The following is a 25701-nucleotide window of genomic DNA, read 5'->3' as shown; positions in this document are numbered from 1 at the left end:
ACAGGGCCGAGGCGGAGGACAGGGCCGAGCCGGAGGACAGGGCCGAGCCGGAGGACAGGGCCGAGCCGGAGGACAGGGCCGAACCGGAGGACAGGGCCGAACCGGAGGACAGAGCCGAGCCGGAGGACAGGGCCGAGCCGGAGGACAGGGCCGAGCCGGAGGACAGGGCCGAGCCGGAGGACAGGGCCGAACCGGAGGACAGAGCCGAGCCGGAGGACAGGGCCGAGCCGGAGGACAGGGCCGAGCCGGAGGACAGGGCCGAGCCGGAGGACAGGGCCGAGCCGGAGGACAGGGCCGAGCCGGAGGACAGGGCCGAGCCGGAGGACAGGGCCGAGCCGGAGGACAGGGCCGAATGTCCCGCTTAACCGAAATGCACCCGTTTTGACCCGGTTTGTAGTTGACGTCGCCGTAATTATGGCACAAAAACACGTGAACCGCAAACTGGCACAACGTCGTCTCTGTCGGAACGATGAGCGAGTAGGATTAAAGGACACATATTGAGCCAAACTGACTTTTAAAGGACACATATTGAGCCAAACTGACTTTAAAGGACACATATTGAGCGACGTTTACCTTTTTTGATGTGCTGTTGACCCTGTCCTAACGCCCTCGTCAAAAAGTTGTATTTCGCTTCATTCGCGCTCGTTCGAGCGTTGTTTTAGTACGTCCTCTCCCCTGAGTCTCACAAAACACTCGGTTCCAAAATGTCCCAGATTTGTGAAAGATACTTGTGCTGGTTTTTTAAAGAAATTGCATTCATTATGACTTATTTATTTATACGTCATGGCATTTCCCTCTGCTGCCAGTAGATGGAGTTCTCACACCACAAACGGGTTAAAAGTAACGTGCGCTTTCACTTGACACATCATTTCACGTTCTAAAACATGAGACGCCGACGCAGAGATGCTCAAGTGCACGTTGGAAGGTCAGAATATGTGTCCTTTAACGTTATTTAAAGGAGGAACCTATCGCCAACAACTGATAATAAGGTTGGTTTTGTGGAATATCTGTTCGAATGAAGTGACTCGTTGCCGTGGTTTTAGGCCCCTGCCCTCCGTCTGAAATCGCGACATCGAAATTCAAGAATGTCGTGAACGCAACGCCGAAATAAATATACTCCTGAGAATAGAAAGACATTTGGACGATCTTAACGCTGACTGTGTGCGACGAGCCCTGATAATACCCCCAGGGCAAAAGACGACCCTGGACCTCTTTGGAAAACACAGGAATAATGAAAAGTTGCAAAAGTATTTCCCTTGTCTCTTGCTACTAAACGTGAATACATTGACATCGTTTTTTTGTTCGGTCCGTTTCGTCGGTGCTGCGAACACAACCTGAGGTAAATTTCAATCACAGTCGAGCTAGCGCCCTCCGCTGGTGTCGTCGGGCCTGGCGTGCGTCGCTGGTATCTTCATGGGGATTCGCTGCTGCTGCTGCGGCGGCGGAAAGCTGTGGTCGCCCGATACATTCTCGCCCGCCAGGCCTGTGGGCGGGCTGTAGTCCCCCGCGCCGCCGTACGTTGGAGACATCACAGTCTTCGCCACGTCATACCCGTTTCCTTTGCTGTGCCCGTTCCCGTACTTCCTGTACCTCGAGCTCTCGCCGTCGGCCCCGCCCTGGCCCTCCTCGGACATCTCAAAAGCCTTGCGCTTCAGCGGCGCGCCCGGCTCGGGGCCGCCCGCCGCGACCAGGCCGTGGGACGCGTAGCTGTAGCTGCCGCCGACCAGGGCGGGCCGCGACGCCAGCGGGGTCGGCGCGCTGATCCCGGACGGCAGGTAAGAGGCACTGGGGTGGCTGTAGCTGCTGGACAGGCCCGTCTGCGCGTAGCACCCGGGCGCGTAGTTGTAGACCGGCGCGCTGGCACTGTAGCTGGAGTGGAGCGGCGCGGGTGGGAGGGGAGCGCCGGGCTGAGGGCAGTAGCCAGACGACAGGTAGGCGGCGCTGTTGTAGGCCGGAGGGTATTCCTGAGAGGACGGCGTGGTGCATCCGCCGCTGTACGCAGAATCGCTCGTTAAATTGCTCACGACGGTCACGGTGCCCGTCGCGGGGATCCCGACTGGAGCGGAGCCCACTTTGCCGTTGCTCAGCGCCTCCAGCCCGGGATAGCACTCCACGCCCGGGCCCAGCACCCACGGCTCGGACTCGGTCTTCAGGAAGGACTCGGCGTAGGCCCCGGTCGGCGGCGGGGGGCGGTCGTAGGCGAGCTCCAGGCCTGAGTACTTCTCGGCGTACCGCTTGAGCAGAGAGGAGGCGGTGAGGGCCGATATGTCGTCGCTGGCCCAGGGGTAACCGGCGTAGCCTCGGCGGGACGCGACGGAGTACGGGTCGTGTTTGTGCGCTGACGGGGGCGACGTGGTGGAGCTGACGTCCAGATGCTGCTCGGGCCACTGGGCGAGAGAGGCAGCGTGCTCCGGGGACCAGTGCATCTTCAACAGGCCTGGACACAGACAAGACACACTTTTGTTATTATCTAGTAATAGTATCTAAGTAATAGTAACATGCATTTGTGGTTGCGCTGTAACTTAGTTAGTTAACTTAGTAGTTTTAGAGACTTTGAGAGACGGAGGCCGCTGTTGTAGGAATCAAGACGTTCCGTTGGCCCCTGAGCGAGGGAGGGGCCCGTTTTTACAAGACTGGCGCGTTGTTTGTGTTCTGCTGGTGACCGACGGAAGCTGAAGCGGCCAATGAGAGCGTAGAAACAGCCTCGTGCCGACCAATAGGGTAAGACTGGGTCGGATCTGCGCGGGTCTCGCTTGAGGTCCGACTCGGGTCAAACCGTTTCCATCCGACTTTCAGATAGAAGGTGAAACGTCTCCATTTCTAGAGTTGTAATGTTTTCTACAATGAACTAAATATCCACTGTTCATATCGTAACACAATCTCAATATTTGTCAGGAATGTACAACAATAATTAGGCCCTCAAAATGACCCAAGTCCGGTTTTTACTGGTTCACACTTGGTCCTTGTCTAGTCCTAGTTTAATGTCGGTAAAGCCTTGTGTACTTTATTTATTATATCATCACTATTGAAACAGTGATGAAATACCGTATTTTCCGGACTATAAGTCGCACCTTTTTTCATAGTTTTGGCCGAGGTGGAACTTATATTTATATTTATACTTATATCTATACTTATATACAGACATACAATACAATAAACCATGAATTAAAATAACAATACAAACAGATAAAAGTACAAACTATTATTTTAAAATGCATAAAGAGAAACTTGGCCAGTTTGCAGTTTGTTTTTCCCTGTGAAAAGTGGAATTATGAAAAAAACATATTTATGTGTTCCCAGTCTTCATCTGTCAAAACAAAACCTTCACTTTCTCTTACTCCGGAGCGACTTATATGTGATATTATTTGTTATTTTCACACTTGCAACCGCATTTCATACTCCAGTGCGACTTATATATATATATATATATTTTCTTCTCTATTATGCATTTTTTGGCAAGTGCGACTTATACTCACGGAAAATACGGTAATAAACAAGAACATTTTGTGCAACCTCGAAGTGTAAAAATGGTGACGTGTTGTTCACTTCTGAAAAAACAGCCCTGATTTAGACTTTTATTGCAGTTTGTTAGAAATTGACCAAATGTCGTCGTTAAGATTCAAGCATCGTACAAAATGGTGTAAAATTAACAAAAAAAACACACAAAAATATCGACGTAGTTTATCGCAGCTCCTTTAATAATACGCTATTTTCGCAGCATTTTGAAGCACTTTTCTCCCACCTCTAAATATCGTTTCCCCACCACATTCTAAAGACACGATCTGCGACGCTACAGTTACGTAACGGGGGCAGAAGCTCTTCCTCTCAGCGGGGCGGAGGCGGCCGACATCGCCTCCAGCTCGGTCGCCGCGGCGTTAAGCCTCTTTGCACTCCGGCCCGGCCCCTCGTCACATTCGGGCCATTGTTGTGGCCCTTAAGTCCACAAAGCCACCCCCACCGAGCGTGTCATCTGATTCTGCCTCTGCTCAGGAACTGCACCGCGGGGGGAGGAGCTGAGGCCGGAGTCTAGGGCTTGTCTCCGTCGAGGAAGAACGTGCAATAAGTCATCAAGCTGCAAGTGATATCGTGATTATCTTAAAGGGGCGGTGCCCGGGTTTCTTTTGCGTAATTTAAGGGGAAACATTTTTTTACACTCGTCATTTAGCATTTAATCCTCACCATTAGTTTACGCAAAGTTGTATTTTGATTGGTTCCTGCATGTTTGAGTTAATTCCGAGTATCAGAAAATGTCCGGTTGTCACCTACCCCCTATCCCCGCCCACATCCCTGCGCTTAGTTTGGGATCATTTGACGGATTAAGACACACAGTTGAACAGAGTCAGGTTCAAAAATGTTGCTCAATCATATTCCAAAAAAAAAGAAAGAAAGATCTAAATAGACGATTGTACGTTACGGCGAAACGTCACTGTGAAGATGTGGGCGGAGCTTATTAATTTTGAACGATTGTGATGTGATTTTAGGTCAATATTGCAGTTTACAATGAACAAAATGTAAAATTATGATCTACTTATGTTAATCGGTCGAAACTAAATACCGTTATTATATCTTTATTTTTTTTATTTTTTTATAATTATTTTTTAACCTTTATGTATTTATTTTTCATTTATTTACCTTTATTTATTCATCTCTATTTACCTTTAAATCATAGTTGTTGTTAGCATCTTAGCTCTGGGCTCTGAAGGTTGTAAAACACGCTTGAAAATGTGAATAATTGAGACGTTAGGAATGTATTAGTAAAGTAAGGAATTCGTAAGTATAATAAAAACACAAAATCTAACAATAAAACACAACTGAAGGCTCAAAGTGCCAAAGACATTGCTAGTGGCGCGTCCCGTGTGGATATTAAAAGGACAGTAACAGTGATGTTACGGTCCAGCTGAGAACTTCCTGGACATTAAGTGTAAAGTGTGGAGTAGAACCAGCAGATGGGGCTCCACGGCCCCGTGTTTATCCTTAAATTAAATCATCCTAATCTTGCGCGTTTAATCCGCCGTGGCAGTGAACCCGAGCAAGACAAGCCCCGCCCCCACAGGTCTGACCCAATCACTGCATGGTAGAACGCATCCCCGAATTATGTCACAGCAAAAATAAGATAAGATAATCCTTTAATGTCCCACATGGGGAAATTTCATTGGTGCAACGCAGGTAGATACAGAGGTAGATACAGAAGAACAGATCACTTATAGGAAGTCTGAAAAACACTTTCAGTAGAAGATCTCCTATAAATAAATAAAAACTCCCATAGACAAATAAATACATAAATACCATTGCATGTGATCCCGACAGTAATTGCACATGAATGTGTGTCACGACAGCACATAGATTGCACATGAATTTCACAGTAATTGCACATGAATTGCACATGAATTCCAACAGCAATTGCACATACGACAGAATTGCACATCAGTATTAGGTTAGGTCAGTTTTGCGACGGGATAACGTGACGATCTCCGGGTAAGACGACTGTTCTCCGCAGTTTCATGAGTTCCTCCTTTGTGTAAACGCGGTACGGCACCAATATATACTTATGTTAAAATGACAGGGATTCTAAATACTAATATTATAGAGTAATTTTAGTTGGATTTATTTTGTTATTATTATTATTATTATTTACAAAACTGCCTAAATCCAAACAAAACTATCTGTCCCAGTAAGAGTTTTGTTACAGGTGAATACAGAACATTTTAGTAACAATTTCTTACTCCATTGACAGATATTTGTTCTTGAAACAAACAAAAACAAACAAACACAAACAAACAAACCAGTCATAAATACAAGTAACTAAATCTAGACCAACAATCCAAATAAATCTAAAATATGTGTTTAAAAAGGATTTAAAAAGTGAACCGTTTGCAGCGTTCCAAACGTGTTCCTATTGTTTAATCTGACTTAACTGCAACTAGATATATATCTGAAAGACCAAAGAGAGAAGATTCTGGTCAGCTAACTGCTACTGCAGTTCTCACATGCTGGATCATATTCACTGTGGACAGTCGTCTGGATTCTGGATGAAAGAGTTTTAAGGGGAGTTGTTTTTAAGGGGAGTTGTTTTTAAGGTGAGTTGTTTTTAAGGGGAGTTGTTTTTAAGGGGAGTTGTGGTTTTCGGAGCCGTGACTCTTTTACATGTGTTTTCATTTGTTTCTTTGCTTCACTTTAGTTAGCATTAGCACTTAGCTCGTGACATGCTAATAGCGCTGTAAACTGCTGTAAAGTCATTATTAAAGTCATCGTGGGTGAATCTGTGTTTACTGGACTCACATTAACGTTGAAATGAGCCGTGAAAAGAGGCGTTAATGGCCCGTGATATACGCATATTAATTACCGCGGCTCACACGCATTAATTAGTCTCACCGCAGGCTGTAAAGTCACTGCAGTGGTTTAAGTCTATCAAAAAGAATGTTGTGCAAATACATTTTCAGCCTTTAAAAAGAGGCAGAATAGCAGTAAATGTCGCTGTAATAAACCTATTCAACATGAATAGAGCCTGACACTTTTTATAATCAGCTGCGTAATAACTATTTATTTTACATTACTAAATATAAGAGAAGATAATCCAGTGTTGCATCACATATTAGGCACAGAAGCAATAATAAAAAAAACATAACTTGTAAAAAAACCTCTTAATAATAATAACGCGCTTATTTACAGCTGTTATATGGACAGAAAATATTGCACCAGGATGATTACCATTATGTCACAGTATTGCACATGATTATGACAGTATTGCACATGATTATGACAGTATTGCACATGATTATGACAGTATTGCACATGATTATAACAGTACAGTATTGCACATAATTATGACAGTATTGCACATGATTATAACAGTACAGTATTGCACATGATTATGACAGTATTGCACATGATTATGACAGTATTGCACATGATTATAACAGTACAGTATTGCACATGATTATGACAGTATTGCACATAATTATGACAGTATTGCACATGATTATAACAGTACAGTATTGCACATAATTATGACAGTATTGCACATGATTATAACAGTACAGTATTGCACATGATTATGACAGTATTGCACATGATTATGACAGTATTGCACATGATTATAACAGTACAGTATTGCACATGATTATGACAGTATTTCACATGATTATGACAGTATTGCACATGATTATAACAGTACAGTATTGCACATGATTATGACAGTATTTCACATGATTATGACAGTATTGCACATGATTATAACAGTACAGTATTGCACATGATTATGACAGTATTTCACATGATTATGACAGTATTGCACATGATTATGACAGTATTGCACATGATTATGACAGTATTTCACATGATTATGACAGTATTGCACATGATTATAACAGTACAGTATTTCACATGATTATGACAGTATTGCACATGATTATGACAGTATTGCACATGATTATGACAGTATTTCACATGATTATGACAGTATTGCACATGATTATGACAGTATTTCACATGATTATGACAGTATTGCACATGATTATGACAGTATTGCACATGATTATAACAGTATTGCACATGATTATGACAGTATTTCACATGATTATGACAGTATTTCACATGATTATAACAGTATTGCACATGATTATGACAGTATTTCACATGATTATGACAGTATTGCACATGATTATGACAGTATTGCACATGATTATAACAGTATTGCACATGATTATGACAGTATTTCACATGATTATGAAGCTGAAGGTTCAGATATCGTACCGTCTCGTAATATCCACATCGGTCGGACTCGTTTGCAGGTTTTTCAGACGTAATAACAGGCTCATTTGTTGTTTGCAATTTCTTATCGAGGCCATTTTAATTGTGATTTTAGTTTGATTTTGATATAGGTCGTATGAGGCCTTTATCATAACATTTGGACTGCACTTTGTCAGATCTCATGATAAATAAGAGCTAAATGTTAACACTTAAATGTTAATTGTGCCGTTTATTTGATCACAACCCGCTTCAGGGTGTAAACGTGTGAATATTATCATTTATAGTGAAATTTTTCTGTAGCAATATATTGTACTGCAGTATTATACCATCTGCTTCTTACTTTTGCGACTCTTTTTCATTTTTCTTTGTAGAGGAAAAGACATTTTTAAGGATCAGACCAGGCATGTCCAAACTACGGCCCCGGGGGCCAAATGCGGCCCTCCGGCTTCCTGTTAAATTGGTCCAAACAACAAAATGTCATACTTTCTCCTGTGAAATTGGAAAAATTCAAGCATTATGATGTTATACTAATCTAATATATGTTCCAAGTCTTACTAAAGAAATGCAAAAATTCGAATGATTCATTTTGTTATTCGACAAATTTGACATTGTTGGGTTGTTTGTGGCCCTCTGCTCTGTATAAGTCTAAAAATGTGGCCCTCAGTGAAAAAAGTTTGGACACTCCTGGGTTAGACGATCATTTTTTTAAACATGTCCAGTGCAGCATTTCAGGTGAATCTGAAATGTGAACAGATACATGTTTGTAGAAGTCTAAACTACAGAGTTAGCAGTTTATTCGTCATAAAAAATAATTGCAATTTCGACGTTTGCGAATACTAGAATACCATCGCGTCCTTTTCTAGACGACCGTCCAGCAGATGGTCCGTAATCTAGAGGATGTACGCAGCAATCTAGAGGATGTACGCAGCAATCTAGAGGATGTACGCAGTAATCTATAGACCAGTCTGGGGGGTTCTCGTTAAAATTGGTCCTGGAATGTAAAAGAAATAGCAGAAAACCCCCCCAGCTCAGAGGGCGGGGCAGAGGACTCGGGAGGAGGCCGTAGACCGGTTCAAGACCGGACTTAAACCCGACTAATGAAGGATTAGAGTCGGAGCTTACGGAGCGTGACGGCGCGCTGGCGATCTGACCGCCGCCGCCGGCCCTGACCACGCCCTTCAACGCCGCTACGCTTCCACTGTAAGCACTGAACGATTAAAGACTTATACCGTGTTTTTTTTTAAAATATTGTTCTCTGTAGGACACTCTCATACTTGTTTTTTTTATATTATCATTTATAGTGACATTTTTCTCGTCGTACTGCAGTGTTTTATCATCTGCTTCTTACTTTTGAGACTCTTTTTCCCTTTTTTGTGTAGGAAAAGTGCTAAAATCTATAATGAACTGAACTAAAAATAAGTTAAAAATTCCGTTCACGATGCAAATTTTAAACTTGTCCAGTGCTTTGTGATTATTCGATTGACCGTTTGGACTTTAACTGTTTCTTTATAGCAGCAGTTACTATATTAAAGAGTATAAACATGCTTCAGTATTATCATTTATAGTGACATTTTTCTGTAGCAATATATTGTACTGCAGTGTTTTACTTTTGCGACTCTTTTTCCTTTTTTGTGGAGGAAAAGTGCTAAAATTATTGTGAACTGAACTAAAAAAAGGTTAAAAATTCAGTTCTCGATGGAAATTTTAAACACGTCCAGTGCTTTGTGATTATTTGACTGACCGTTTGGACTTCATTTGTGTTTCTTTATCGCAGCAGTTAGCGCCACAACGCTCGATGCTAAACGCAGAAACGATTATCGCACAAACAGCAGCACAAACGCTGTGAATGTTGAATATAATGTACTTCAATATTTGCAATTTACTCTCATTTTTGACAGAGAAAGAACGTTTCGAGATGTTTTTTTCTGTTTTGTTTTACATTTCGTTCCTCATAAACGGCAACATTTGGTCTAAAACGGCGCCATCACAGAAACGGGTCGACTGACTTTCGTGTCATTTGTAGGTTTTTTTACTGTTGAAAAATGAAAAAGTGACATTTCAGAACGATTACGGCAAAAACACAACGTTAACAATGTAGAGACGATGTTCAAACTGTCAATGTCGCGATGTTGGTTTTGGTAACGCAATAATCCATATTGCAACTAATTATATGTCAGGGTTCTGTTGAAAAAGGCTGGTTTTATTTATTTTTTTCAGTCTAAATTGGTCTTTGTTTTGTCTCTTGAAGTTGGACGTGAACATTAAGACGTGAACGTGTTTGTCTAACGATTATTGTGAGAATAAACGTTGGGATTTAACGACATTTAGATTCACTTTTTTGAGAAAGGCTGAGCAGAAAGGACTTAAGTTTTGCGTTTAAAATTGTCACATCTCTTTTAATTGAACTAAAAACATACCAAATTTAGTTAATAATAATATTTTTTTAGTCTTTAGAATTTATATGACCTAAATAATCACAATTAACCTCATACATGCTTAATATAACTGGAATGATCAGAAAGTAAAATCAAATAGTGCAATTATAAATCATTTTCATATTGTATTTCTCGGGTTTCTCGGGGGTTCTGGAGTTATGGGGCGTTCTTGTGTTTCTCGGGGGTTCTGGAGTTATGGGGCGTTCTTGTGTTTCTCGGGGGTTCTGGAGTTATGGGGCGTTCTTGTGTTTCTCGGGGGTTCTGGAGTTTCTCTAGGGTTCTGGGGGTTCTGGTGTTTCTCAGGGGTTCTGGATGTTCTGGAGTTTCTCTGGGGTTCTGGGGGTTCTGGGGGTTTCTTTGGGGTTCTGGGGGTTTCTTTGGGGCTCTGGGGGTTTCTCGGGCCCCGTGGCATGATCAGGCCTGAGCCGAGCCCCTTTAATCCACATTCGTGTCGGACCCTCGATCTCTGACCAGGGCTTAACACGAGCTCGTCTCAGCCGCCGTCGCCACGGACACGTCAGTTCCTTTTGGTTCGGCCGCGTTAAATAACCAGAGCTGAAGTCGGGACCAACTGGACCAGGACCAGGACTAAAACACTAGAACTTACAACTTTCAGTAGTCGACGAGTCAAGCGTCATCTCTGTTTTAAAACACATTATCAACCAAATAAAAGCTGAAATATGGAGACTAGTTATGAATTATTATTGTGTATTGTAAATTATTGATAGAAATGATACATTTTTACTCTTTTTTTTTTGACATTTTGGTGTGTTTTAGAGTCTGCAGATAACTATTAAAACACAACGACGACTGTTTTTATAGTCGTCAGTTTATTGTTGCACTTTACTGTTTAACAAAGACTCTTCACATAAAAGAAAAGGGAAAACCTGTTCAAACCCACAATGTCACTATCTGAATCCATTATCTTAGAATAACATTTAAATTTCGTCGCTAACAAGTTATTTTCTGTAAAAAGACAAAAATATTACTCCAAAACAATCACAATGTTCGATTTGATTTTCTTCTCTTTTTTTTCATTAAAAACAAATAAATCTCTTTAACTTTGTATTTCCTGCCGTTCTATTTCTTTTCTCTAAAGTCTGAACTCTTTTAACAGGTCTGTAGTTTACATCAGGTGCCCTTCCCGACACAACGGTCGATATGTTACTTTAAACCTGACCGTTAGCTTTAGCCGCGGTTAGCTCCTGCAGATGCACGGTCCACTGCTTGGTCAGTATGAGTCATTAGGGGTTAATTAGATGAAAGTCTCTGTGGGGGAGGGGACAAGGGACCAGGGATTTGGGGCTTTTGTGAAGCATCGTAAACTGTTTGAGCCATTGCCACAGACCAGGACTAAACCAGGACTAAACCAGGACTAAACCAGGACTAAACCAGGATTCAACCAGGTCTAAACCAGGACTAAACAGGACTAAACAGGACTAAACCAGGTCTAAACCAGGTCTAAACCAGGACTAAACCAGGTCTAAACCAGGTCTAAACCAGGACTAAACCAGGACTAAACCAGGACTAAACCAGGACTAAACCAGGACTAAACCAGGATTCAACCAGGTCTAAACCAGGACTAAACAGGACTAAACAGGACTAAACCAGGTCTAAACCAGGTCTAAACCAGGACTAAACCAGGTCTAAACCAGGTCTAAACCAGGACTAAACCAGGACTAAACCAGGACTAAACCAGGACTAAACCAGGATTCAACCAGGTCTAAACCAGGACTAAACAGGACTAAACAGGACTAAACCAGGTCTAAACCAGGTCTAAACAGGACTAAACAGGACTAAACCAGGTCTAAACCAGGTCTAAACAGGACTAAACAGGACTAAACCAGGACTAAACAGGACTAAACAGGACTAAACCAGGTCTAAACCAGGACTAAACAGGACTAAACAGGACTAAACCAGGTCTAAACCAGGTCTAAACCAGGTCTAAACCAGGTCTAAACCAGGACTAAACCAGGACTAAACCAGGTCTAAACCAGGAATAAACCAGGTCCAAACCAGGACTAAATCAGGTCTAACCCAAATATACAGACTGAAGCTTCTAGAGAGAGAATATCTAGAAATAAATCGTGTTATGAATGAAAAGCCAATATTGTTCATTATTTTTCATGTTTTGATTGGATAATGCTGCTTTGTTCTAAATAAAGGACGTACTTCTGGTCACTTGGAGCTCCTGAAAGTCTTGAAGTCCTGGTCAGCAGACACTGGTCATTTATCAGACGAGTCAGGCTCTTGGAATGCCAGGAATCTAACCTGAGATCTATTTACAAAGCAGCCCACAACTCTGTCCACTCTCTGTCCACTCTGTGTCCATTCTCTGTCCACTCTGGGTCTACTCTGTGTCCACTCTCTGTCCACTCTGGGTCCACTCTCTGTCCACTCTGGGTCCACTCTCTGTCCACTCTGGGTCTACTCTGTGTCCACTCTCTGTCCACTCTGGGTCCACTCTGGGTCCACTCTCTGTCCACACTGGGTCTACTCTGTGTCCACTCTCTGTCCACTCTGGGTCCACTCTCTGTCCACTCTGAGTCTACTCTGTGTCCACTCTCTGTCCACTCTGTGTCCACTCCCTACAAAGAATTACATTTATAGTTTAGCTAGTTAATTATGATTTAAGTCACGTTTGCCTGTTTTCAAACCTGACTTTCCTCTCAGAGTTCAGGAGGCATGGCCTGTGTGGGGGTCAGTGAAAATCTGTTTTCGTTCTGTTTCAAATCAGCCAATCAGTGCAGCCGTACAGTGCCAGGCTCCGTTTCCGAGCGACGCTCTTAAAATGTGGTAAATATTGTACAAAACCAACAGAAAGTTTGTGCAGTGACCAGCTCTCCTCCAGAGAACACGGCGCCCTCCTGTGGCCGGTATAATCCACATGTTTCATTTATTTTTGCTCTAAATAAGAACACGTGTAAAGCTTGAGTCCTCTTCACACTCGATCACATGACATTCCACCCTCTCCTGCGATTGTAAAGGCCTTAAACTCCTGCTACTGCTATTGCTATTGCTACTACTATTATTGCTATTGCAACTACGCTACTGCTACTGTGTTACTACTATTATTGCTACTGCTATTGCTATTATGCCACTACTATTATTGCTACTGCTACTGCTACTGCTATTGTTACTGTGCCACTGCTATGCTACTACTATTATTGCTACTGCTACTGCTACTATGCTACTATTATTATTGCTACTGCTACTGCTATTGCTACTACTATTATTGCTACTGCTACTGCTATTGCTACTACTGCTACTGCTACTATGCTACTACTATTATTGCTACTGCTACTGCTACTGCTATTGTTACTATGTCACTGCTATGCTACTACTATTATTGCTACTGCTACTGCTACTGCTATTGTTACTATGTCACTGCTATGCTACTACTATTATTGCTACTGCTACTGCTATTGCTACTACTATTATTGCTAATTAGGCCCGAGCGCCACAAGCTGGCGAGAGGCCTATTAATCTCGTAAGGCCGTGCGAAGCACGGCTGCGAAAGTGCGCACGTAGTGCGCACGAAATCGAGCGCGAAGCGCTCGCCCACTTCCAAACACTCACTAACGCACTCCTCCACTCATGCACGCCCCGTGCATACTAATTAGTAGTAGGAAAATGGAACATTACCGTTGTAAACGGGCGAAGCCCGTGCAAAAGTGCGCACTAAACGAGCACTTTACATTGAGATGACGACCGCGAAGCGGTCGTCATCCCCATATAAAGCACTCTAAGTAGCTCACGAATACGTTCCCCATCTCTTGCATGTTCCGTGCATATAAGCATGTAATGCAAAAATTGAACATTATTTCTGTATAGAGGGCCAAAAACACAAAGTGGGCGGATCCCACTCAAAATTAACGAAAGTACCCGTCAGTGACCAGGGACCCACACCATGAGGTAGGAAAGCGCGAGCGCTTTCCGAAAATGTATAGTTTATGATATTTAAAAAATGGGAAACATTGTTTTCGCATCGGAATATTATTCTTTCTTCTTCTCGGGACCAACCCCCCTATTTTTCACCCAGTGAACATTGACGAAAAGTCACAAAAATGTTCACACCTCTAAAAATCGTGCCTCTCTACATTCTGGCTATTTCCCTTTTCTAAAATAAAAAAAATTGGCGCGTCAGCGCCCCCAAATGTACCAAAAATGCATTGAGAGATGGGAAATGACCCAAAAAAAATCTGATCGTAGAATCATGAAATTTGGCGCAGAGGTAGATGGTGACAAGAGAAGTAAAAAATATTATTACGGCAACGCCGTCCGCCCAACCAAATGTCGGCCATATTGCTTCAAAAATGGCTAAACATGACTTCGGAGTTTTTCCAAACGTCGTACTTTTACGAACTCCTCCCAGGGCGTTGGCCCTAAAAAGCTGAAATTTGGGTCCAGCTCGACTCAGACGGTCCCTCTTCTGCCTGAAGAGTGGGTCCAGCTCCAGTCTCCTCGTGTCCGTCTGTCCGTCTGTGAGAGTCGGATCTCTCCTTCACTGGAACTCCTCCAGGTTTCTACGCTTTTTTCCCAAAGAGGTTTTTTTTGTAGTTTTTCCTGGCCGAGAAGGAGAGTCTAAGGACAGAGGACCCTGGGACATCGTCCCTCGCCACCACAGACATTGTCTGACTTCATCGCCACCACAGACATTGTCTGACTCCATCGCCACCACAGACATTGTTGATTCATTTCTCCCTGTGGCCCTCAGAGGCAACTGTTGTTGTGATTTTGGGCCTTACAAAAATAAATTGATTTGATTTGATTTGGTGAAAATGCTACTGAGGAGTGGGACATCAAAAGTTATCCAAATTACATTGATACCTCTCACGGTCTCTGTGCGGCGAAGCCGCAAACTGTAGCTAGAATTTCAGAAATCTCCCATATTTAAAATTTCTGCCGTTTGCGCAGATAAAGTCCGAATTGCGTCAAATTAGAATCAGTTGTTAAACTCTTTGCCCTAAACCTACTTGAAGTGAAATAAATTAATTTGGAGCCACAGCGCCCCCTACAGATTTTATATGGAGGTTAAATGTTTAGTTTTGCGAAATTATATGAAATTTGACACACAACTCAATTTTAGAATGCCCATCAAAAAAGTCAATGAGACCCATGTCATAATTGTTATGGCGTTGCCGTAACGATGACCGAAACCTTCCATGTTATTCCAATGGGGAAATCGCCAGAACATGTTTACACTTTAGACTTTCACAAACTCCTCTTAGGGCGTCAGCCATATTAACCTGAAATTTGGTGAGACTCATCTTCAGGGGTGGACCATCAAAAGTTATCCACATTTTTATTCAAAGAGTCACGGTGTCTGTGCGGCAAAGCCGCACATTTTGCCAAGAATTCAAAATAAAATTGCTTTTTGATGGTAAAACAAAGGGGAGAAGATGTGACAGCGTCACAGATTCAGCAGTAGGCGTAATAAAAGGACAATTGGGGCGCGTTAGCGCCCCCTCCTCTTGCGGCGTGGCGGCGGCGTAGCGAGGGCCGATCATTGCCGCTTGCGGCTATATTTACTAATTACTATCACTATTCACAATAATCTCAATAATGGATGTCTCACAAATCTACATGAAATAAGACCAGAGCGGCTGAGCTTTATTACAGTCGTTCCCATCGGCAGCGATCCACAGATCAATACGTGAGCGACGCGGCGTAAAATAGGTCCTTAAACGCAGCGGGCGGCGCATTTTGTCATTTTGAAAAGCTTGCAGTGTTTGTGCTGCTCGTAAAGTAAATGCAGGTGAGGCTGTTGTGTAAGCAGAGTCAGAGGTGAAACAAGTCGAGTGTTTACTAGTACAGTAGAGGTCCAAGATACTACTACTACACGTTTAGAGGTCCAAGAGACTACTACTACACGTTTAGAGGTCTAAGATACTACTACTACACGTTTAGAGGTCTAAGATTCTACTACTACACGTTTAGAGGTCTAAGATACTACTACTACACGTTTAGCGGTCCAAAATACTACTACTACACGTTTAGAGGTCCAAGATACTACTACTACACGTTTAGAGGTCCAAGATACTACTACTACACGTTTAGAGGTCCAAGAGACTACTACTACACGTTTAGAGGTCTAAGATACTACTACTACACGTTTAGAGGTCTAAGATTCTACTACTACACGTTTAGAGGTCCAAGATACTACTACTACACGTTTAGAGGTCCAAAATACTACTACTACACGTTTAGAGGTCTAAGATACTACTACTACACGTTTAGAGGTCTAAGATTCTACTACTACACGTTTAGAGGTCCAAGATACTACTACCACACGTTTAGAGGTCCAAAATACTACTACTACACGTTTAGAGGTCTAAGATTCTACTACTACACGTTTAGAGGTCCAAAATACTACTACTACACGTTTAGAGGTCCAAGATACTACTACCACACGTTTAGAGGTCCAAGATACTACTACTACACGTTTAAAGGTCCAAGATACTACTACTGCACGTTTAGAGGTCCAAAATACTACTACTACTACACGTTTAGAGGTCCAAGATACTACTACTACACGTTTAAAGGTCCAAGATACTACTACTGCACGTTTAGAGGTCCAAGTTACTACTACTGCATGTTTATTTTGGGCAATTATTACATTTATAATTATATATAACAAAACTTAATCAGATCTGAAGCAAGAAACCCAAATGTTCAACTTAAATGATCAACATAAAGCTTTTGTCACTCGTGGGAGTTTAGTCCTGGGTTTATCCTGGTTTAATCCTGTGTTTGTCCTCGTTTAGTCCTGGGTTTTTCCTCGTTTTTTCCTGGGTTTGTCCTTGTTTAGTCCTGGATTTGTCCTTGATTAGTCCTGGATTTGTCCTCGTTTAGTTCTGGTTGGTCTAAAACAGGTCTAAACAGTACATCTAATCCAGCTAGAGGTCTGTTCATGTTGAGTCCTGGATTAGTCTCAGTTTAGGCCTAAACTAGCCTAAACCGGGACTAAACCGGGTCTAAACCAGGACTAAACCAGGACTAAACCGGGACTAAACCTGGACTAAACCAGGTCTAAACTAGGACAGAACAGTGAAACTAATCCAGCAAGAAGTGGATTCACGCCGAGTCCTGTTTTGGTCCTGGTTTTGTCCCAGTTTGAGCTCTCTTTCAAAGCTGCCCCTCCCCTTCTCACAGTCCATAGTCCTGTGTGGTCAGCCGCTCGCCCCTCCCCCGCGCCTTCAGCCTTTAGCCTTTAGCCGGTGCACACATGTTAGCGCTTATTGTGTCCACTCATATATCAGGCCAGCGCCGCAGCTGACCGCCGCGGCTCCCATCTGCCCTTCAGCGCTGCTCTTTCCGCGTCATTATTACGCCGCCGCCGCCGCTAGCTGGCCGGCCGTGTCCATGAATGGCCTGCGCGCCTATTATGGGGACCTGAGCTGCGCCACAATTAGCCTAACAAGCTTTTATGGCGGCTAATGTGAGCGCGGGGCCGTGCTATTAGCTCTTGACACTTGGTTACTAATGATTCGACGTGAGCACAGTCGCTCCTCCTTAGCAAACAGCGAGCTAAAGGGCCTGGAATATCCCCGTTTAGCTCCGTGACCTGCGGCGCGTCACACGTGTGTCGTGTGTTTAGTCCCGGTTTGAACCGCGGTTGTCAAAAGTATCGAAGATCGGACGCTGTCGATAATGAAACAAAACGAATATTCAAATTAGACACTTATTTGAACAAACAAAAATCACATAAACAGGACATGTTTTTACCTTTCCTGAACTATTTTAGAATTAGTGAGACAAAGTTAATATATTGTGTTGCATAAAAATGTATACTTCTTTTATATCATTGTGGTATCGATATCGAGTATCAAGCCAAGTATCGCAACACTGGTTTAGTCATGGTTTAGTCCTAGTTTAGTCCTGGTTTAGTCCTGGTTTAGTCCTGGTTTAGTCCTGGTTTAGTAGTTTGGACTGGCTTTGTTGTTGTTGTTGTTGTTGTTGTTGCAAGACTGACTTTGGTAAAGATACACTACTTTTAAGGTCCACCCTCTTGTCTCCATGGAGATGTTATTGCTTTGCCTGGAATTCTCCACTGTATGGCATTATTCTTGTATATCGCCACGGAGACAAGCAGGTGACTCCACCAAGACTAAACCAGGTCTAAACCAGGACTAAACCAGGTCTAAACCAGGACTAAACCAGGACTAAACCAGGTCTAAACCAGGACTAAACCAGGACTAAACCAGGTCTAAACCAGGACTAAACCAGGTCAAAACCAGGACTAAACCAGGGCTAAACTAGGTCTAAAGGTCAGTCAGGGTTACAGGTCAAATCTGTGGAGATGCGAGGCTGCTCACAGTCAGAATGCGTAAATACTTGGAATAATTGGAGTATAAATACGTTCAATGCTGTACTGTGGAACATTCTAGGCAAAGCAAAGTCATCTCCATGGAGACAAGCATGTAGCGGACCTCCCACTAGAAAAAGTTACTTAAACAGGGGTAAAATCATGACTTAAGAAGGTTTAAATCAGCTCTAAATCAGGGGAAATCCAGACTAAACCTGTTCTTACAACTGAGAACCAACTTGGAGGATGAAAACTTGGACATTTGAAGCTAAACTAGGATTATTAAACCAGGATTATATTATGTCTAGACCAGGACTAAACTAAAATCTGGATCTTAAATAAATCAAACGTAGCCACAAGAAGACGTGAACTAAACTAGGATTACTGCTATAACAACAAGAATAAACCAAGACAAAACTGGACTGGGAAAACCTTAAACCACACAGAGGGAATATTCACACCTCATCAATATTTGGACTAAACATGGAACCAAACCTGGACTTGATCAAGACTAAACCAGCACTAGAACAGGACCAAACGAAGTCTATATCTGGACTGAGACTTGGATCAAACCGTGTGTGAACGTACCTGAAGACTCACCGAAACCAACAAGACGGACTAAACCAGGACAAACCCCAGACTTGACCCGGTTTAACCCAGGACCAAACCAGGTCTAAGCACGTCCTTGTGTCCTCTTGATGTTTCTGAGCAAACTGCAGTCTCGCTCGCATCAGTCCGACACATTCTTGACATTACAAAGACTCACACGCCAGAGTTCTCCCCACAGGGTCGTATCTGCATGCTCCCGCTTGCTCCGCCAGAGCTGCAGCCTGGTCCTGGTTTAGTCCTGGTTTAGTCCTGGTTTAGTCCTGGTTTTGGTCTGGTTTAGTCCTGGTTTAGGTCTGGTTTAGTCCTGGTTTAGTCCTGGTTTAGTCCTGGTTTAGTCCTGGTTTTGGTCTGGTTTAGTCCTGGTTTAGGTCTGGTTTAGTCCTGGTTTAGTCCTGGTTTAGGCCTGGTTTAGGCCTGGTTTAGTCCTGGTTTAGGCCTGGTTTAGAACTGGTTTAGTCCTGGTTTAGTCCTTTTTTAGGCCTCGTTTAGGCCTGGTTTAGTCCTGGTTTAGGCCTGGTTTAGAACTGGTTTAGTCCTGGTTTAGTTCTGGTTTAGACCTGGTTTAGTCCTGGTTTAGTCTTGGTTTAGTCCTGGTTTAATCCAGGTTTAGTCCTGGTTTAGTCCAGGTTTAGTCCTGGTTTAGTACTGGTCTTGGGGATTCTTTAGTTCTGGTTTAGACCTGATCTTTTCTTCTGCTTTTCAGCCTATATTTCAGACCTACTTTTGTTGCTCAGTTTAGGTTTAGTTCTGATTCTCCCCCTGGTTTAGTATTTTTTTTGTTTACAATTTTTATACTTGTTTTAGACCTGCTTTAGACCAGATTTAGTCCCGGTTTAAACCTGATATAGTTCTGCTTCAGACCTGCTTCAGACCTGCTTTAGACCTGCTTTAGACCTGGTTTCCCCCTTGGTTTGAACCTGGTTTAGACCTGGTTTGGACCTGGTTTAGTCCTGGTTTAGACCTTGTTTAGTCCTGATTTAGTACTGGTTCAGACCTGGTTTAGACCTGGTTTAGACCTGATTTAGACCTGGTTTAGACCTGATTTAGACCTGGTTTAGTCCTGATTTCCCCCTTGGTCTGTGAGTGCGGGTGTAAATCTCTCTTTCATTATTCCAATCAGGCGAGCGCTGTAATCCCGTTAAAGCCTCGTCTGATCAATACATCACTCGTCAATAAAAGAATATGAATCAGCGGCGTAGGGACCTTCTGCAGACACACTTTCACCTCTGCAGACACACTTTCACCTCTGCAGACACACTTTCACCTCTGCAGACACACTGACACACTTTCACCACTGCAGACACACTTTCACCTCTGCAGACACACTTTCACCTCTGCAGACACACTGACACACTTTCACCACTGCAGACACTCACCACTGCAGACACACTTTCACCTCTGCAGACACACTTTCACCTCTGCAGACACACTTTCACCTCTGCAGACACACTAACACACTTTCACCACTGCAGACACACTTTCACCTCTGCAGACACACTGACACACTTTCACCACTGCAGACACACTTTCACCTCTGCAGACACACTTTCACCACTGCAGACACACTTTCACCTCTGCAGACACACTTTCACCACTGCAGACACACTTTTACCTCTGCAGACACACTTTCACCACTGCAGACACACTTTCACCTCTGCAGACACACTGACACACTTTCACCACTGCAGACACACTTTCACCTCTGCAGACACACTGACACACTTTCACCACTGCAGACACACTTTCACCTCTGCAGACACACTTTCACCACTGCAGACACACTTTCACCTCTGCAGACACACTTTCACCACTGCAGACACACTTTTACCTCTGCAGACACACTTTCACCACTGCAGACACACTTTCACCTCTGCAGACACACTGTCACCTCTGCAGACACACTTTCACCACTGCAGACACACTTTCACCTCTGCAGACACACTTTCACCACTGCAGACACACTTTCACCTCTGCAGACACACTTTCACCACTGCAGACACACTTTTACCTCTGCAGACACACTTTCACCTCTGCAGACACACTTTCACCACTGCAGACACACTTTCACCTCTGCAGACACACTTTCACCACTGCAGACACACTTTCACCTCTGCAGACACACTGACACACTTTCACCACTGCAGACACACTTTCACCTCTGCAGACACACTGACACACTTTCACCACTGCAGACACACTTTCACCTCTGCAGACACACTTTCACCACTGCAGACACACTTTCACCTCTGCAGACACACTGACACACTTTCACCACTGCAGACACACTTTCACCTCTGCAGACACACTTTCACCACTGCAGACACACTTTCACTTCTGCAGACACACTTTCACCACTGCAGACACACTCTCACCTCTGCAGACACACTTTCACCACTGCAGACACACTTTCACCACTGCAGACACACTTTCACCTCTACAGACACACAGAGACACACTTTCACCACTGCAGACACACTGCAGACACACTTTCACCACTGCAGACACACTTTCACCTCTGCAGACACACTGCAGACACACTTTCACCACTGCAGACACACTGACACACTTTCACCACTGCAGACACACTTTCACCACTGCAGACACACTTTCACCTCTGCAGACACACTTTCACCACTGCAGACACACTTTCACCTCTGCAGACACACTTTCACCACTGCAGACACACTTTCACCTCTGCAGACACACTTTCACCACTGCAGACACACTTTCACCTCTGCAGACACACTTTCACCACTGCAGACACACTTTCACCTCTGCAGACACACTTTCACCACTGCAGACACACTTTCACTTCTGCAGACACACTTTCACCACTGCAGACACACTCTCACCTCTGCAGACACACTTTCACCACTGCAGACACACTTTCACCACTGCAGACACACTTTCACCTCTACAGACACACAGAGACACACTTTCACCACTGCAGACACACTGCAGACACACTTTCACCACTGCAGACACACTTTCACCTCTGCAGACACACTTTCACCACTGCAGACACACTTTCACCACTGCAGACACACTGACACACTTTCACCACTGCAGACACACTTTCACCACTGCAGACACACTTTCACCTCTGCAGACACACAGAGACACACTTTCACCACTGCAGACACACTCCCCACTGCAGACACTTCCCCATGTGGGACAATAAAGGAATATCTTATCTTATCTTTCACCACTGCAGACACACTTTCACCACTGCAGACACACTTTCACCACTGCAGACACACTTTCACCACTGCAGACACACTCACCACTGCAGACACACTTTTACCTCTGCAGACACACTCACCACTGCAGACACACTTTCACCACTGCAGACACACTTTCACCACTGCAGACACACTTACCACTGCAGACACACTTTCACCACTGCAGACACACTCACCACTGCAGACACACTCACCACTGCAGACACACTTTCACCACTGCAGACACACTTTCACCACAGTCTAAACTACAATAATATGCTTAAAAAAGATATAATAAGTTATCATTTATGTTTTTATAATTTTGAAGTGCAATATTGATATAAAAGTACTATTTCAATTATTTTAAATACATTATCAACCAAATGCAGTGTAAATACGGTGACTGAAGGCTTCAACAGAGAGAATATTTATGAATAAAGTGTATTATTGAGGAAAAATCTGAAATTGTTTATTCTTTTTTAATATTTAGATCTATAATTCCTCTTGTCTTTGTTATAAAATAAAATCGTCCATATAACAATTAACAGTTATTTTTCTGTTGCGAGTCATTGCACAGAGCTTCAGATCCTGATGTAACTGCCCACAGAGCTCCAGATCCTGATGTAACTGCCCACAGAGCTCCAGATCCTGATGTAACTGCCCACAGAGCTCCAGATCCTGATGTAACTGCCCACAGAGCTCCAGATCCTGATGTAACTGCCCACAGAGCTCCAGATCCTGATGTAACTGCCCACAGAGCTCCAGATCCTGATGTAACTGCCCACAGAGCTTCAGATCCTGATGTAACTGCCCACAGAGCTTCAGATCCTGATGTAACTGCCCACAGAGCTCCAGATCCTGATGTAACTGCCCACAGAGCTCCAGATCCTGATGTAACTGCCCACAGAGCTCCAGATCCTGATGTAACTGCCCACAGAGCTCCAGATCCTGATGTAACTGCCCACAGAGCTCCAGATCCTGATGTAACTGCCCACAGAGCTTCAGATCCTGATGTAACTGCCCACAGAGCTCCAGATCCTGATGTAACTGCCCACAGAGCTCCAGATCCTGATGTAACTGCCCACAGAGCTCCAGATCCAGAGCTCCAGATCCAGAGCTCCAGATCCTGATGTAACTACCCACAGAGCTCCAGATCCAGAGCTCCAGCTCCTGAGCTCCAGATCCTGATGTAACTGCCCACAGAGCTCCAGATCCAGAGCTCCAGCTCCTGATGTAACTGCCCACAGAGCTCCAGATCCAGAGCTCCAGATCCTGATGTAACTGCCCACAGAGCTCTGTGCTTCGTCAAAAGGAAGCTAAATAAGAAGAAGTTGTGTGAAATTCCTGGGGGCGGAGTCTGGAGACGGCGCTGCTAAAGCCATTAACATTTCCTCCAGGAACAGCTGCTCCGCCCTTTGTGTGAAGCGCGGCGGGCGAACGGAACCGGCGGCTTTACGTGCGAAAATGCGGAAAGTAACGTTACGCCGTGTGTTTCGTAACTCTAACCCAAGATTTACTCACGGAAATCTAGACATTTTTTTTTTTACTGTTTTATGACATTTCTACTTAAAAAATGTATTAAGCTCATTTCAAGCATTTTTTTTGCCTTAAAGAAGTGTATTCTTCTAGTTTTAAGATGGTGTATTGATATGTGTAAAAAATCACCATATTTTCTGGACTATAAGTCGCACCGGAGTATAAGTCGCACCAGCCAAAAAAAGCATAAAAGAGAAAAAAAACAAAATAAAACATATATAAGTCACTCTGGAGTATAAGTCGCACCCAGACCAAAACTATGAAAAAAGGTGCGACTTATAGTCCGGGAAATACGGTAGGGAATTGTGATCATTCAGGTCAGAATAAAAGCGTAAAAAATAAAAAACAGTTGGGACAATTTTAGAAGCAAATTCAAGAGTTTTTTATTTATTTATTTTTATTTATTTATTTATTTTTTTATTTATTTATAGGAGATCTTCTACTGAAAGTGTTTTTCAGACTTCCTATAAGTGATCTGTTCTTCTGTATCTACCTCTGTATCTACCTGCGTTGCACCAATGAAATTTCCCCATGTGGGACAATAAAGGAATATCTTATACCTTATCTTATCTTATCTTAAGTATTTTCTGTTCAATATTCAGCCCCAAAATAGATCTAAATGCAAATATTGTTTGTATCTGGCTGTTTTTTTGTCACATTTAACTTCATTTTGTCTTTCAGAAAATACATTTTTTGTAAAGCCGCCCACAAACCTGAGGAACCAGTAACACGTTAGACCAACGAGAATGAACGAAAAATAAAGATTTCACTGCCTTTTAGTCTCAAAAATGTCAAATGATCGTTAAATCACGCCATTTTTTCACACAACAGTCGCAACACACTGAAAAATTACTTGTTTTTGACGAGGATGTTGCCTGTATTAAAGTGTGTGTGTGTGTGTAGGTGTGTGTGTGTGTGTGTGTGTAGGTGTGTGTGTGTGTAGGTGTGTGTGTAGGTGTGTTTGTGTGTGTGTAGGTGTGTGTGTGTAGGTGTGTGTGCAGGTGTAGGTGTGTTTGTGTGTGTGTAGGTGTGTAGGTGTGCATGTAGGTGTAAGTGTGTGTAGGTGTAGGTGTGTGTGTGTAGGTGTGTGTAGGTGTGTGTGTCTGTGTGTGTGTAGGTGTGCGTGCAGGTGTAGGTGTGTTTGTGTGTGTGTGTAGGTGTGCATGTAGGTGTAAGTGTGTGTGTAAGTGTGTGTGTGTAGGTGTGTGTAGGTGTAGGAGTGTGTAGGTGTGTGTGTAGGTGTGCGTGTAGATGTGTGTAGGTGTAGGAGTGTGTAGGTGTGCGTGTAGGTGTGTGTAGGTGTGTGTGTAGGTGTAGTTGTGTGTAGGTGTGTGTGTTTGTCCGTCCGGCGGAGGCGTGTACTCACTGTAAGGGGCGAGAGGACTGAGCATTCTGCAGTCCTGGCCCCAGAGAGGACGAGGCGAGGTCTGGCTCCGCTCGCTTGCTCACTGAGGGCCCAGGCTCCTGCCGCTCTTCCCCAGGCTGAAGGTGCTGCGTGTGGGGCTCGTCCCGTCAGACGCCGGCCTCCCGCTCTGCTCCATGGTTCATGTCCGACGCGAAACCGACGCTACGCCAACTGCAGAAGACAAAGACGGGAACATCGGTGAGTTAAATCCAAGGTTGAAGCAGAACTAAGTAATGATAGAGCTCCCCCTGCTGGTCACTTGTGATGATACATTGTCAGAAAAACAACGTAACATCTTTTCTTTCTTTCGTTATCCTAATAAGACGGTATAATCACGTACAAAAACGTTTAAACAGTCAAACATGAAAAAAGGGTCAGGGTTTCTCAGGAGAGTTATCCTCGGGTCGATGTCGGTTGGTTTTCCGCTCAGAGACAGCA

General features: G+C 43.7%; 1 protein-coding gene across 1 annotated transcript; it reads right to left on the bottom strand.

Annotated features, from left to right (window-relative positions):
• Nucleotides 1-970: 970 nt before the first annotated feature.
• LOC140366119 (fidgetin-like protein 2) lies at nt 971-25440 on the bottom strand. The gene is made up of 2 exons (XM_072452791.1): nt 25225-25440; nt 971-2437 (listed from the first exon to the last, which is right to left on the bottom strand). Exons 1-2 carry the CDS (start codon nt 25247-25249, stop codon nt 1362-1364), a joined length of 1101 nt encoding a protein of 366 aa, XP_072308892.1. The 5' UTR covers nt 25250-25440; the 3' UTR covers nt 971-1361.
• Between the last annotated feature and the right edge of the window lie 261 nt (nt 25441-25701).

Source organism: Eucyclogobius newberryi, unplaced genomic scaffold (assembly GCF_026437365.1).
Source record: "Eucyclogobius newberryi isolate DKJ021-1_F unplaced genomic scaffold, fEucNew1.0.hap1 SCAF_19, whole genome shotgun sequence".
NCBI lineage: Eukaryota > Metazoa > Chordata > Actinopteri > Gobiiformes > Gobiidae > Eucyclogobius > Eucyclogobius newberryi.
This window is presented reverse-complemented; position numbering and strand designations above follow the sequence as displayed.

Excerpts from the sequence above, each read along its gene's own strand:
- LOC140366119 (XM_072452791.1), bottom strand. The coding sequence starts at position 25,249 with ATGCTCAGTCCTCTCGCCCCTTACA. Across the intron at positions 2,438-25,224 it reads CAGTCCTCTCGCCCCTTACA|GCCTGTTGAAGATGCACTGG; the intron begins GTGAGTACACGC and ends GTCTGTGTCCAG.